Raw genomic sequence first — 16,632 nt, 5'->3', positions numbered from 1 at the left:
CTTCGGTTCTAGAGTATACATATTTAGGTCCTTGAGATGAGATTAATGACCTAAATATCCTATAGAGAACAGGAGAGACAGGGGAGGTATGGTAGAGGTATTCAAATACCCTAAACATATTAACAACGCACAAGAGGTAAACCTTTTCTAATGGTAAAGAAGTTCTAGAACCAGGCCCAGATTCAAGCATAGATAACATAGGCAGCTGCCTAGGACGCCAGAGTTTGAAGGCACCAGATACCAACCTGCTTACTTCAGTTTTGTGCACCAGCACTGCCATGCTCGTCAATCAAATTACTGCTGATTATGCTTCCCTGAAATATTTCTCACACCTTCCCACAACAAAGTAATTGAATTTTGCAAGATCTTAACACACATGGGATAAGTGTAACCCTCTATTTTCCTTAACACAGTTTCTACACATGCAGAATAAGTTTAATATGCTGTTTTCCTTAACACATTTTATACACACACACACACACACACACACACACACAGAATAAAGGTTAACCCTCTATTTCTTTTGCAAGCTTTGGAGGCACATATCCCCCAGTAGGTGCTGCACTCACCGACCGCGGAACCCCTAGGCCGGCTCCTCCTGCTCTTCGGCGCCTCCCTGCCGTGCCGCTGGTTCCCGGGCACTTGGCTGCAGCGGCCTGTCTTCCCTGTTTGGCTCCGCTTCCTCTCTCTGACCCCAGGGCCTCCCCGGCCTCGCCGGCGCATGGAACGCCGCTGACTTCCGGCCCCACCCGGGGTTCCCCTACGCGTGTGCTCGGGGCTCCGGCTATGATTTAAAGGGCCAACGGTGAGAAACCTAGGCCAGCCCTGGAGGATGACATCATCAACCCGGGCCTATTTAAGGTTCCTCCGGGCTGAAACTAGATGGCTTGGCAAAGAGTCTCCTGTATTGCTTCCTCTTGGGATCCTGCGCTGCTTCCTCAAAGTACTTCTGTTCCAGTTCTGACTCCTGTTCTAGTTCCTGAGTCCTGTTCCCGTTCCTTGCCTCTCATGCCTTCTCTCCTCGGACGGATCTCTCTGGCTTCTGACCCTCAGACTGGCCTTCACCCTGCCTGCTCACCACCTGCCTTTAGACTTCGGACTGGATCTCACTTCACCTGCTAGCCACCTGCCCTTGGACCTCAGACTGGACTTCCCCCTGCCTGCTGGCCACCTGCCTCTGACCCTTGGACACACTGACCATACTCCAGAGCATCTCCACAGGGGCCCACCTAAGACCAGCCGGCCCCGGTACCCAAGGGCTCAACTTGCGGGGAACACAGGCTGGTAGCGGCGAAGCTCTAGCTGGCCCCTGTTTTCCTCTGGCCTCGTCTCCTGACGTTGATGACCTGCTGGGGGTTCCCCTCTCAGGTAGCATCAACACCAACTCAGGCCAAGGGTCCACAGTCTACGTTGTGGTCCAAACAGTAGGCTAATCAAGTCCTGCTCACCCACCAGCAGATGCAGCTTCTGCTATCAGCATTCCCTTAGGACTGAGAGTTACTCAGTTCTTGCCTCCCTATATATCTGTGCTTCTAAGGCGATTATGTAAAAAAAACCAAAACTCCTTTGATTGACCCTGCAAGTAGTTTGACAGAGTGACACTGTCAGATATTCTCCATTTCTTTCTCTAACAATATTTGCAGTTAATAGGTATTTATTTACAAAATGTATATCCTGCCTATCCCAAAATCTAACACCAAAAAACTCCCACTCCACACAAAGTGGGGGTAATCCTAGTAAAATCACAAAAACAAACCCACACTCCAACAACTATTTACCCCTTTTTTTAATTTATATATATATATATATATATATATATATATATATATATATATATAATATTTTTATGATCTTTTTAATCACTCACAAGTGATAATTTAATAATTTCAAAATGTTTTGTAGCCACGTTTTTCACACTCACTTAAGAGTCTCAAAGAGACTTCTAAACAAAAATTTAAAAGGTGTAAGGTGATGCTTCATACATTTTATGCCAATGGACACACTGGAATTTCACATTGAAGCTCAGTGACATTTTAAAACTTTTTTCTCCTTTTTTTGAAATGTGGTTTTGGTGAACTGTGCCTTCCTGTTGTTGTGTTTTTCACACTTTCGGATGAGGAGTTTTTTTGAACAAGTACAAAATGACAAGTGAACATTTTTTGAAAAAATAAATAAAAGGACTATGAGGTGGACGGCGGTGCTCATGATTAAATAAAGATTAAGTACAGTACACCTGGATGGTGCCCTGAAAATTTATGAAGCATCACCTTACACCTTTTAAATTTTTGTTTAGAAGTCTCTTTGAGGCTCTTAAGTGAGTGTGAAAAACGTGGCTACAAAACATTTTGAAATTATTAAATTATCACTTGTGAGTGATTAAAAAGATCATAAAACTATTTAATATATATATATATATATATAAATTAAAAAAGGGGTAAATAGTTGTTGGAGTGTGGGTTTGTTTTTGTGATATCCCAAAATCTAGGCAGATAAAAAGCAAATTATATAATCAACGATTATATAAAACTAAGACAGTAGACACACTTAAAAACAAATGCAATTTAAAACAAACACAGAACAAACAGTGTCAGTCCTAGCTTGGGAGAATGTTACCAAAGCACATTATTGGAGTAGTTATAACCCGGATGGTAACTCAGTATAAACATTATGAAATATCAAAGACCATATATTTAACTATTTAATACCTTTTCAAATCAAACACCCCTGATTATTTCTTCAGGAAATGGCTCTCACACTTTCCCACAGTAAAAGAATTGACTTTTACAAGCTTTTAACACACACAGAATTTTCCTTAGTACACTTTAGTACACTTTATAAACACACAAAATATGTTTAACTCTCAATTTTGTATTACATATTTTATAGACACACAGAATAAAACTTAACTCTCTGTTTTCTTTAATACACTCTGTACACACACACACATATTAATAATTTAACCCTTTATTTATTCTGCAAGCTTCAAACCCACACTTTTCCTAGCAAATCAATTCTGACAAATCTACTCACCCACCAGCAGATGCCACCTCTGCTATCAGCACTGAGCACTCCCTCAGAGTATGGCTGGGCTGGTAGCAGCGAGGGGATGTAGAAGTCCAGATGTTTTTGGCATTTAAATAATAAGAAAGCCTTATGGGAAGGAAGGTGTGCTGCGTGTGAACTAAACAGGGGATCTCGTATGTTCCGTCTACCCAAGGTGCTGGGGTACAGGAGGAAGTTGAGAAATACTATTTTGGATAAGAAATGATCTTCTACATGTAGACAGGCTGTATGACTGGCAAATAGGATATATCCTTGGTGGTATGAATGAGAATAATTGCATAGACTGGAGGGGTTGGTTTATCTTTTTCTGTCATCATGTACTAATACTGTGTTACTAACTAAGAGAACTTTATTTTTTCCCCCCAAACAATTTTGTTATTAAAAGTGTTTTCCATGCTAAGTGAAAGACGCAAGCTCAGGGACTGATCTGAAGTCACTGGTGGTTTTCCTGTTGGTCCTTTGAGTCATTTTCAGATCCTTTTTTTTTTTTTTGGCTAGCGCTCTATAAACACTTAATACGTGATATATTTCACAGAGAACAAGATCCGATAGTGACGGCGATTAAGAATGGAGATGACAAAACACTAACCGACATGATCAAATCAGGGATAAACCTTTCGGAGCCCAGCAAAGAAGGGTGGCTGCCTTTGCACGATGCCTCGTATTATGGGCAACTGGAATGCTTAAAGCTACTGCTGAAAGGTTAGTTAAGCGACCGGCGAGAATTATCTGCAGAGCATAAAGAATGCAGAGAGAAAGAAAACACCAACACGAATCGGGCTGTACCTGCTCGTTCAACCACTGGAAAGAGCACGTTCACACGTTCTGTTGTTTGCATCTCTCAGTCCTCACACTGGTTTTCCTGCACTACCTATGCAATTACTGTGATTTTTATAATTCGCAAAAATTAGTTGGCATTGTGTAAAATTGCTATACCTGTATTGTGTGTGTGTGTGTGTGTGTATGAGTGTATATCTCCATCTATCTATCTATCTATCTATCTATCTATCTATCTATCTATCTATCTATATATGGAAATTTGGCTAGGCGGTATAGAAACGTTTTTAAATAAATAAACCATACCTAGGAAAAAAAGATAAAACATTAAATAACGCTTAATAGCAATTCCATATTATGGGGTAGATTTTAAGAAAATGCGCCTTCGTGTACTTTTGTTGGCGCACCAGGCGCCAACAAAAGTACGCTTGATTTTAGTAGATACGCGCGTAGCCGCGCGTATCAGCTAAAATCCAGGATCGGCGCGCGCAAGGCTGCCGATGTTGTGTAGCCGGCGCGCGCCGAGCCGCGCAGCCTGCCGCCATTCCCTCCAAGGCCGCTCCGAAATTGGAGCAGCCTAGGAGGGAACTCGCTTTCGCCCTCCCCTCACCTTCCCCTCCCTTCCTCTATCTAACCCACCCCCCCGGCCCTATCTAGACCCCCCCCTACCTTTGTCGGGGGATTTACGCCTCCCGGAGGGAGAAGTAAATCCCCGCGCGCCAGCGGGTCGCTAGCGCACCGGGACGCGACCTGGGGGCGGTTCCGGAGGGCGCGGCCACGCCCCCGGGCCCGCCCCCGAAACACCGCGTCCCGCCCCCAAAACGCCGCGCCGATCCGACACGCCCCCCTCGAAAAACCCCGGGACTTACGCAAGTCCCGGGGCTCTGCGCACGCCGGTAGGCCTATGGAACATAGGCGCACCGGCGCGCAAGGCCCTGCTCGCATAAATCCGGGCGGATTTACGCGAGCAGGGCTTTTAAAATCCGCCACTATGTTTTTACAGATAATGAAATGTTAAAATAGTTGGGGAGGGGGAATCTGAATAAAACATTTGTCATGATTTCACCTCAGTTTCCCCACCAGTTTTCACATTAATCTGCAATTCAGCAATACCAGGACACTCCTGTTGCTGGCTGCCCGATGCTCGTGCCACAGTGACCATGCTCCCTACAAACGATGTCTTTGCAGGCCGGAAATGCGATAAATAAAAACTTCCCCAGATAAGTGTTCTGATGAATATATTCAGACTAAGGATGGGTATTTTCTTTCGGCCAGACTTATCCAGTTAACGTTGTCCAGGTTACGCTTGAGTATCAGCGCTGCCTGGACAACACAAAAAATGCACCCCAGGAATGCCCCCAGCAGTGCTTCTTTGCCCCTGGGTATAAGAAGTTGCCTGGGGGAAATATTGAAATCTCAGGCTTTCTCTGGATAACTCCAAAAGTTACATGGACAAGGCCTGTGAATACTGAGCTCTTGTGTTTTCACGCAGGAAAGAACTAGCCCATGGGATTTCCAGCTCGGTAGTGGCCTGTTTTGTGTTCCAAGTTTCCGCCCATGCAAGTGAGCTGGGTAGCAAACTTACGCGTAACATTTTAGCTCCCCAGGGCAGCCAAAAGGCAAAACTGGCATATGTTGTTGCGTCCGAGGCTGTTATATGTGCTTCAAATGATTTCCTGCTGGATAAAAAAGGAAGACGTTAATTTGTTAAATAAAAAAATCTGTTTTCTAATGGAAAGGGAAGAAACTGCATGTTATTGGGTTACACAAATTGTGACATCCCAAAATCTTAGGTGACTTTAGAATTTACAATATAGCTTGCCATTTGAAATTTTTGGGCAGATTGGCTCAATCACGTGACAAAGTGACATAATAACTGTTATATTCACGGCCCACGGTGCCGTTCCCCAAGGCCGGAAGGCCTCCCTCGCTTGCAGGATGCCGCCGGCACCGCCCCCAGCCGACTCTCCACTTGGGCGCACGCGCGTGTGCCTTCAGCGAGGATTTAAAGGGCCCACGGCAGGAAAATGCCGCCGGCCCCTTCCTGCTACATCAGGGCCCTGCCCTTTAAAGCCAGACCCAGGCGTCTCTCCCACGACTTGGCAACGAGTCTTCTCACGTTCCTGGTGTGTTCTTTGCTGTGCCTCTGTTCCTGCTTCTGCTCCTGTTCCTGCTCTTGCCTTCCGATTCCTGCCTCCCCCGCCCCGTACCTGTTCCTGCCTTCCTCTGCCTGTTCCGGACCTCTCTCCCTGCTTCCCTTTGGATGGATCTCCCTGGCTTGACCTTTGGACTGGACATCACTTTGCCTGCTAGCTGCCTGCCCCGACCTCCAGATTGGACATCACTATGCCTGCTCGCCGCCTGCCCCGACCATTGGATTGGATATCACTTCGCCTGCTCGCCTCCACTACCGGTACAGCTGACTGTACAATCTCCTGCAGCCCAGCTGAAGGCCTAAGAGCTACACCTCCTCTGGAAGAAAACCCAACGACTCCTCCAAGAAGCCAGTCAGAGAGCCAAGAGGACCGGGGATGCCCATCGAAGACCAGTCCCCCAGTTCAAGCCTGGGGGACTGGTCTAGACAGTGTTCTGGAGCCGGCGAGGAACGACTCTTTTCCCCAGAGGAGCGGTGGAATTCACTTAGAGGATGATCCAGGCTGGGTCTATGATATGTCGAAGAGGCTCGTCCACGTCTGGCTCAGCACCCAATATATATGTCTTAAACTTCCTTCCATGCGCCTAGCTCCTCGATATATTGGGCCATTCCCGATCCTCCGACGCTTGGGTCTTGTCACCTTTCAGCTCCGCCTTCCCCCATCATTGAGGATCTATAATTCCTTTCACATCTTGCTCCTGAAACCTTTGGTCCTCTCCTGGCCCACGAAGAAGCCTCCTGAACCACAACCAGTAGCCTCAGACAACGATGCAACCTACCAAGTTCGCGACATGTTGGACCTAAGGAAACGAGGTTGGAGATGGGACTATTTTCTCGCTTGGGAGGGATTTGGCCAAGAAGAGAACTCCTGGGAACCCGCCACCAACATCTTGGATAAAAGCCTACTTCAACGATTCCATGCTTCTCATCCCAAGAAGCCAAAGCCTCCTGGAGGGGGACCTGGGGGGGTACTGTTATATTCATGGACCGCGGCGCCGTTCCCCGAGGTCGAAGGGCCTCCCTTGCTGCGGGCACTGGCACAGGCCTTCCGGCTTGCAGGACGCCGCTGGCACCATCCCCAACCGACTCTCCACTTAGGCACGTGTGCACACCTTCAGCAAGGATTTAAAAGGCCCGTGGCAGGAAAATGCCGCTGGCCCCTTCCTGTTACGTCAGGGCCTTGCCCTTTAAAGCCACGTTGCAGGCGCTCTCCCACGACTTGGCAACGAGTCTTCTCACGTTCCTGGTGTGTTCTTCGCTGTGCCTCTGTTCCTGCTTCTGCTCCTGTTCCTGCTCTTGCTTTCCGGTTCCTGCCTCCACCGTCCCGTACCTGTTCCTCCCTTCCTCCGCCTGTTCCGGACCTCTCTCCCTGCTTCCCTTCAGACAGATCTCCCTGGCTTGACCTTTGGACTGGACATCACTTCATCTGCTCACCGCCTGCCTTTTCCTCCAGATTGGACATCACTACACCTGCTCGCCACCTGCCCCAACTATCGGACTGGATATCACTTTGCCTGCTCACCGCCTGCCCTGACCTTCCGACTGGAAGTCTTCTCATCTGCTACTCACCCGCCTCGGTCCTCTAACTCGGACCTCACCCTACCTACCAGCATCTCCGCAAGGGCCCCACCTAAGACCAGACAGCCCCGGTACCCAAGGGCTCAACCTACAGGGGACGAGGGCTGGTAGTGGTGAAGCTCCAGCTGGGCCCTGCTCGCCTCAGGTCTCGCCTCCTAGCGCTGGTGACCCGTGGGGGCTCAACCCTCATGGGTAGCGTCAATACCAATCTAGGCCAAGGGTCCACAACCGTCACACAGGTGCAACAGTAACATAGTAAATGATGGCAGATAAAGACCAAAATAGACTCTCTGGTCTGTCCAGCAAGTTTTATTTTTAAGGTAGGAACCAGAAGAACACATTTGTTAATCTGGAATTAAGTAAATGGGGATTCCTCACCTTTACCCTCCATCTAATAAAACACAAGCCGCAATAGGGTGTCTTGCCCGAGAACAGGAAAAGATAGGTTTTATGTATATATTTATTTAAATTGATGTGCCTGGGTGTGCAGGCTTGGCGATTTTTGAGGAAACAGAAGAGTAGGGTCTCAGTGTGACTACATCGTTAATGTTAACCCTTTCTGACACCCCTATCTTCCAGCCAGGAATGGAGAATTTTGGGTTTTTCTGAATTGGTCAATGTATAGCACTATGGGTTTTCCTTTGCATACATTTAAGATCTATTCCACCTAGCCCTGACTCATTTCTTGGCATATTTACAAGCTAGAGACACCTACCTCTGGTCTGGTCATTGAAGTGACAGTCCTGAGCTGAGAACCATGTGCCAGGGCTCCTTTCTGAAACCCTGCTACAATCACAGGCACTGAATCTGGCCACTAAGTGCCATCCTTGCATAATGACCACCCCCCTGCCAGGGGCTATCAGTGCTGTCTCCATAGCATCCCCAGCTTCAGTTGATCCGGGGAGTGAAAGATCAAGCAGGGGATCTTCCGCCTGGCAGTGCCACCCAGCCACCTGGTCAGCCGTGATGCAATTTTATTGCAGTTCTGTGGACGAGATGATTTTGGACTCTAATGCAAAATTCTAATCTGACACCTTGAAAAGGTCAGGCATCCTCAGAAGGCTTATCTGGGTTCTTCCGTCAAGCATACCAAACTCTTAAAAACGCATATCTCAAAGAAATGCAAATTTAAAAATTTTACACGTCGCTTACTTTGATGTGTACTGTTTTCAAGTTGAGTTTTGTTCAATCCGATAAATGTTTCCCATGTATCTCATCTGTGGGCAAATTCATTCATTGCTTTTACTACTTCTCAGTGGAAAAGGGTAAACAGTGGAGTGCCTCAGGGATCTGTACTTGGACCGGTGCTTTTCAATATATATATAAATGATCTGGAAAGGAATACGATGAGTGAGGTTATCAAATTTGCAGATGATACAAAATTATTCAGAGTAGTTAAATCACAAGCGGATTGTGATACATTACAGGAAGACCTTGCAAGACTGGAAGATTGGGCATCCAAATAGCAGATGAAATTTAATGTGGACAAGTGCAAGGTGTTGCATATAGGGAAAAATAACCCTTGCTGTAGTTACACGATGATAGGTTTCATATTAGGAGCTACCACCCAGGAAAAAGATCTAGGTATCATAGTGGATAATACTTTAAAATCGTCGGCTCAGTGTGCTGCAGCAGTCAAAAAAGCAAACAGAATGTTAGGAATTATTAGGAAGGGAATGGTTAATAAAACGGAAAATGTCATAATGCCTCTATATCGCTCCATGGTGAGACCTCACCTGGAATACTGTGTACAATTCTGGTCGCCGCATCTCAAAAAAGATATAGTTGCGATGGAGAAGGTACAGAGAAGGGCAACCAAAATGATAAAGGGGATGGAACAGCTCCCCTATGAAGAAAGGCTGAAGAGGTTCAGCTTGAAGAAGAGACGGCTGAGGGGGGACATGATAGAGGTCTTTAAGATCCTGAGAGGTCTTGAACGAGTGGATGTGAATCGGTTATTTACACTTTCGAATAATAGAAGGACTAGGGGGCACTCCATGAAGTTAGGAAGTAGCACATTTAAGACTAATCAGAGAAAATTCTTTTTCACTCAACGCACAATTAAACTCTGGAATTTGTTGCCAGAGGATGTGTTTAGTGCAGTTAGTGTAGCTGGGTTCAAAAAAAGTTTGGATAAGTTCTTGGAGGAGAAGTCCATTAAGGCTATTAATGAAATTTACTTAGGGAATAACCACTGCTATTAACTGCATCAGTGACAAGGGATATTCTTAGTGTTTGGGTACTTGCCAGGTTCTTGTGGCCTGGTTTGGCCTCTGTTGGAAACAGGATGCTGGGCTTGATGGACCCTTGGTCTGACCCAGCATGGCAATTTCTTATGTTCTTATGTTCACTAGACAGAGTTAAAGCATTGCTGGGAGTTAAACAGGAATAGTAAGAGGAGATAATATGTGGTTCTTTCACTTTTAGCAGCCAGAAGCTATATCCTGATTAGGAGGATTGCTGAGGAGCCAATGACCTGGGGCTACGGAAAGAATTAATGTTCAATATTATACAAAGAGAATAGTTGTTGGTATGGTCTCGTCTGGACATGTGACATAGAATTTGGAGAGGCCCTATTAATAATTTACCTACTGAAGTCAATAGAACTTTTGATGATGCTCTCAAATTCAGTTGTGTACATGGATGATTCATTTGTTGATTTTTCAGATATTTAGCCATAGATGTGCTTGTTATTGTGCCAGGTGGATGCTTGGTGTGAATGAAGAGTTTTATGGAAATCCAGACAGAAAGAACGGCCAGTGCGTGCCCGAGAGGTAGACATGGTCGTTGGAAAAGATTATGATGGACAGGTGATCTGTGAACCAATATTGACAGCTCTGTCCACAAAGGTGCATTGGCGTTAATGCGAGATAATGTGCGTTATTAGTGAGTAGGCCTCATTAGAAATAATTGGAGTAGGGGGGCAAATAAAGCACATTTGCCTGTGTTAATGTGTAACTCACCTTTGTGGATAGGGATGCTAATGTGCAACAGCTTAAGAACGTGAAAACATAAAGGTGTGCCATGCTGGATCAGACCATCAAGTCCAGCATCCTACATAAAGGTCTGCCATGCTGGATCAGACCATCAAGCCCAGCGTCCTGTCTCCAACAGTGCTCAGTCTGGATTGTTTAGGAAGTCCCCTGCAGATCCCAACGAGCAGTTCTAGTGCCTCATTGCTTACTCCCAGGGATGAGCGGTGGCTTTTCCCAAGTTGTACTTATGCTGTTTAGATATAGTTTTGATGGTCTGGTGTTATTTGTATATTTCTGTCTTCAGTGCCCTTCTCAATAGCAAGTTATTATTAAAAAAAAAAAGAAAATTTCTAGTGTGGTTTTGCTAAGAGGTTTTAGGTTTTGTAGCAAAAATGCTTCTGTCACTATAAATGTAAAAAAATATATAAGAGATTTAACTAGTATACATTTAACAAGCCAAAAAAATCCACTAGTTAATGTTCCTTGTGAAGGCACCACAATGAGCCTTGTAATTTCGAAGTTGCTATTTGCAATTAAAATATCTTGCTTTATTCTGCTATTACTAAAAAAAAAAAAATTAATCATATATTTTATTTGACAATTTTATTATTTTTCCATTTTATCAATTATTTTTATGAAAGAGAAGATTAGACCTCAGCACCGGCATATAATTCTGACAATAAGCAGAGGTTTTAAGCTGAGTTGGTACAATCACCGGTCTATAATCTTCCCATATATTTTTCTGATTTTTCTTAAAAAATTCTTTGTTGCCTTGAAGTGTGCAACCTCAAAGATATTAGTTGCACTGAAACTTCAATGTATTTGAACTTCAACTGCAACTTCAAAGTATTTAAACTTGAACTCGGAACCGATGAGGTTTCTGGTGAACTTCAAAGCATTTGAACTTCAACTGCAACTTCAAAATATTTAGACTTGAACTCGGAACCAATAAGGTTTCTGGTGGTCGTGATTAAAAATAAACTGTAATAGTTTTATGTTGTGCCACCCGACTTCAACTTAGAACAGGCAAGCCTGTTTCTTGAACTGCCTGTTCTAAGTTGAAGTCGGGTGGCACAGCATAAGAGAAAAATGTTTCACTTCAGGCACAGGCAAAATCCTCGAGGTTGGTCATTTACTGTAGAAGAAACGAGGAAGACCTTTAAGATCATTCTCTCTCTGCCGTAGGAGAGTGCCCTATGGTGTGCCTGGATGCACCAGAAACATGAACGAGGTCAGGGCAGCGTCAAAACACTATTTCTTTTCCGTACCAACCGAAATCCTCATACTGTGTGTAAATGTTCCTTTTTAGTAAACGGTCATTGTGTTAGCTTTCCTGTGTGTCCTTGCGGTTTTAATGTGCTTTAGTGATTTGCCCAAGGTCACAAGGAGCGTCTGTGCATTTGAACCATGGTTTGCAGCCCATTGCTCTAACCACTGGCCACTTCTCCTCTCAATCTGCAATTATAACAAGTGCCTGGGTGTAAGACGCTGTCGAAATCCTGAAATAAAAGCATTTCAATGCAACTCTTTGGGATTTGGAAGAAGGGACATGACCGCATTCTTTGTTTTTCCTTAATATTTCTTTCGCCACTTTTGCCATGATGTTTACTGGGCAGTTCGTGGGTCTTGCCTTTGGTGCTTTGATGATTGTAGGCGGTGGGGTTTCTTCCCGACATTTGCAGAACTCCTGAGATCTGCCAGAACTTGCAGAGTTTCTAGCTCGGGCAGAGCAGATGGTCCTCTCTCTCTCTGCCGTCACACTCCATGTTTCTATCCTGCACGTTCCTGGCCATTTTGAGTAAAACGTTTCTACTGGTGTTTTCAACAGCCTACCCGTCGACGATCGATCGGCGAACACTTCAGGAGGAGACCGCCCTATACCTGGCGACCGTTCGGGGGCATATCGATTGTTTGACTTACCTGCTACACTGCAGTGCCGAGCCTGACATCGCAAACAAGTCCAGGGAGACTCCCCTGTATAAAGGTGAAGTAGACTCTTTGTTGGAATTCCTTTTTTTGAGGTGCAGATAGACACGAAGGGCGGTTATGAAACTTCAGACATCCTGGAAGTGAAAGGAGCACTGAAGGGAGCCCAGCAGAAATGCACCCTGGGACTGTACCATCAGGCATAGCTGCCTGTTCAGCCTATCGGGGCACTGTATGTCATCACGCCACAGCTCCCTTATAGGCTGAGCAAGGGGTGAAAGGGCAACAGTGCGCATGGCGCCCAGAGCAAGGCCCTGCATTACAGACCCGATCCCTTTCATTCAAAATGAAATTGAACGGCTTCGAGTTTTTGGGCCAAAATACAGTTCTGGGCCTTTTGGCTAAGCGATAAGCTCTGAACCAGTAGCCGAGGGCGGTCTCTTCCAGGCCTTCTGGTTGAGATTGAGAACTGGTACCAAGGCAGGTTATCCCCCCCCCCCCCCCCATCCCCATTGGGGTCACAATGACGCAACAATCCTGGCCACAGCAGGAGGATTAAACCTGTTAGAAATGGAAATAGATGCATATAAATAGACAATTGCTGTAGCACTATGTTTTAGCACTATGCACCTCAGGAAGTTTTACAAATTATCCTACTTTGTGCACTGGCAAAGTTGAACAGGCTCCTTGAAGTTTAAGGTGGAAATTGTGTAACATCACAATGAAAAAAGTCAACAAATGTCTGCACACGTTACACCAGTTTTCAAAGTAGATTTAAGGGGCATAAGTCTGCTTTGAGAATTATTCCCCCCGTGCACAATCACACGTGCGAAAACCTGCGCACTCACTTTTCCCGAAAATTTCAAGAAGGACTTGGAGAGGGTGGAGGTTGAAAGAGGGGATCGGTTGGAGTGCAGGAATAGTGAGAGTAAAGAGTTGGTTGAAAGAGGACCACACACCTCCTAATTTAGTTTGCTCATCCTTGGGGGGGGGGGGGGTCACGAGAATTTTCTAGTGCTAAAATGGGGTCACACTGGCTAAAGATTTGGGACGCCCTGGTGTAGGGATCAGCGACGCGCACACTGCTAGCCGGGCAAAAAGAGATGGTATCGGAGGCAGGGTTAAATCTGGGTAAAGCGATAGCACGTGCGGCTTTGCATTGTCCAAATGGGTCACATTTGTTTTTTAAAACTTACTTTTTATTAGGTTTATATAACAACAAACAACACAGCATGCAATCTATGTGCATCAACATTCAGCATGCAAGTGCAACTCTTTCAACATCAGGCCAAAATCCCTTCCAACCCCAAAACCTACCCCCTTCCCCCTCTCTCTTTCCTCCCCCCATCTCCCACCCCATCCCAAACCAATTTTCCTCCATCTGTCATTCAAACCCAATACATCTGTGAGAGGCAGATCTACTACATACACAAGAACATGGCATTTTTAACAATTAGTAGAAAGAAATCTCCACACTGGGACTGGCGGATCTTTCACCCACTCATAATTACCCCTAATTTTTCCTGTTAGAATTTCCAGTTTCATCACGGCTCCCAAGGCGTTATACCATCATACTGGGAGACTTCAACATTCACGTGGACTCCATCCCTCAATCTATTAACTGCGAAACCTTCCTTTCCTCCCTCAGTCACCTTGGATTCTCACAAATAATCAGCTGGCCCACCCACAAAGCAGGTCATACATTAGACCTCATATTTATCAACGATAGCTGGTCCATCCATACCAATCCCACCTGCACACCAATCCCCTGGTCAGACCACCAGATCATAGACACAACCCTCAAAATGAAAAACTCACCACCTCCAAACATCTCCAAAACCACCATTCATTTCAGGAAACCATGCTCTCTGGAGTTACTCACAGAACACTGCTCCAAAGATCTCAAACAAATAGACCTCTCAGACGCCAACACAGCCACCACCTCATGGATCAAACTCACGAACAAAATACCGGATCAACTCTGCCCAACCTCCTCAAAAGTAATCCAATCGGCACGAGACAACAGAAAACCATGGTTCACCCCGGAACTCAAAGCCCTAAAACAAAAATTACGAAACAAAGAACAAAGCTGGAGAAACAACCCTACACCCACATCCAGACTGGACTACAAAGCCACCCTTAACACCTACAGAAACGCCATACACAAAACAAAAAAGGACTTCTATGCAAAAAGAATTCATAACTTCATCTTCGACTCTAAAGCGTTATTCTCTTACGTATCATCTCTCACCAAACCGACACCACCATCCATTCCAGACCAACTAGCGCTCAGCAAGGCCAACGAATTAGCCACCTACTTCAAAACAAAAATCTCAAACCTTACTAGCTCCCTCACAACCCATCAAACTCTACCAATACCTCATAGCACATACCAACCCACTCTGAATTCTAGACTAGAGTCATTCGAGCCCACATCCGCCATGGAGATTGAAAATTTACTTTAAAAAATTAAACCATCTGCACATCCATCGGACCCACTCCCTACTAATCTGCTCACCGCCATCCCTAGCACCGTCGCAAAACCTATTGCAGAAATCATCAACACCTCTTTGGCCATGGGCACAGTTCCTAACCAACTAAAACTTGCAATCATCAAACCCCTACTGAAAAAACCAAATGCATCACTAACGGACCCAGCTAACTTCAGACCCATTGCAAACCTGCCCCTGATCTCCAAATTGATGGAAAAAGCCGTAAATAAACAACTCTCCGATTATCTCGAGGAGCACAACATTCTCTCCCCTGCACAATATGGTTTTCGAAAATCACTAAGCACAGAGTCACTTTTGCTTTCTCTCACTGATAATTTACTTTTGAACCTGGAGAAAAAACAATCATTCTTACTGGCCCTACTAGACCTATCCTCAGCGTTCGACACGGTAAATCACTCACAACTCCTAGAACAACTATCAAACATAGGAATTAAAGGCACAGCTCTCAGTTGGTTCAAATCATTCCTATCAAACAGGTTTTACCAGGTCAGAATTAATAACAAGGATTCTAACCCCATCCTATCAGACCAAGGTGTACCTCAAGGTTCTTCCCTCTCTCCCACCCTGTTCAACGTCTACCTCCTCCCCCTCTGCCATCTGCTATCACAGCTCAAACTTACTCATTACCTCTATGCAGACGACATCCAGATCCTCATCCCTATCACAGAATCTATTCAAAAAACCTTCGCCTACTGGGAGAATTGTCTTCAACCAATTAAACAAGTACTCTCCAGCCTGAACCTGATTCTAAACTCCAGCAAAACAGAGTTGCTACTGATTTCACACAACCCGAACACCCACACACCTAACCTGACACAAACCACATCTTTAAACATTGAGCTCTCTGCTGACGTCAGGAATCTAGGAGCATGGCTGGACAATCAACTTAACCTAAAAAAATTCATAAACACAACCACCAGGGACTGCTTCTTTAAACTACAGGTCCTAAAGAAACTAAAGCCACTCCTTCACTTCAATGACTTTCGCCTCGTTCTTCAATCCATTATTTTTTCGAAACTTGATTACTGCAACTCAATCTTACTTGGCCTCCCCTCCAACAGCATCAAACCCCTACAGATAGTACAAAATGCCGCAGCCAGAATCCTAACTAACACGAAGAGAAGAGACCATATTACCCCCATCTTGAGCAACCTCCACTGGCTACCCATCAAACAGAGAATCCTATATAAAACATTAACCATCATTCATAAAGCAATTCATAACGTCGCACCTATATCTCTACAAACCCAACTTCGTCCACACTTATCTTCCAGACCCATCAGAAGCGCCTACAAAGGCACGTTAGCCGCAGCTCCTGCCAAATCAACACTAAGAAAAAGAGCACTCTCCACTGCGGGACCACACCAATGGAATGCGCTCCCACCAGACCTTCGACTCGAACCCAATCTACTAGAGTTCAAAAAAAGGTTAAAAACCTGGCTCTTCAGGCAAGCTTTCCAATAGGCACCTCCTCCTGACTTTCAGATCCAACCATTGCAGGGTGTCACCAACACCTTGCCACTTAATTTTCATACCGTACTTGCTTATTCGCAATTCTAACAGTCATTATTCACCTTTATATAACCGTCTACTGCAGACCATATTCGCTACTAAAGTTCTTTGTAAAAAAGGTTAAATCTGTTAA

The 16,632-nt window shown here is 45.2% G+C and overlaps 1 protein-coding gene across 5 annotated transcripts in view; it reads left to right on the top strand.

Annotated features, from left to right (window-relative positions):
- ASB2 (ankyrin repeat and SOCS box containing 2) overlaps window positions 1–16,632 on the top strand; it is a 67,984-nt gene that overhangs the window by 17,169 nt on the left and 34,183 nt on the right. For all 5 annotated transcript variants that reach the window (XM_029597858.1, XM_029597862.1, XM_029597859.1 and 2 more), the window contains exons 5-6: window positions 3,599–3,765; window positions 12,377–12,532. In XM_029597858.1, coding sequence (XP_029453718.1) covers window positions 3,599–3,765; window positions 12,377–12,532 — 323 coding nt within the window. The remainder of the gene's footprint in view (window positions 1–3,598; window positions 3,766–12,376; window positions 12,533–16,632) is intronic.

The sequence above is a fragment of the Rhinatrema bivittatum genome, chromosome 4, assembly GCF_901001135.1.
Source record: "Rhinatrema bivittatum chromosome 4, aRhiBiv1.1, whole genome shotgun sequence".
Lineage (NCBI taxonomy): Eukaryota > Metazoa > Chordata > Amphibia > Gymnophiona > Rhinatrematidae > Rhinatrema > Rhinatrema bivittatum.
This window is presented reverse-complemented; position numbering and strand designations above follow the sequence as displayed.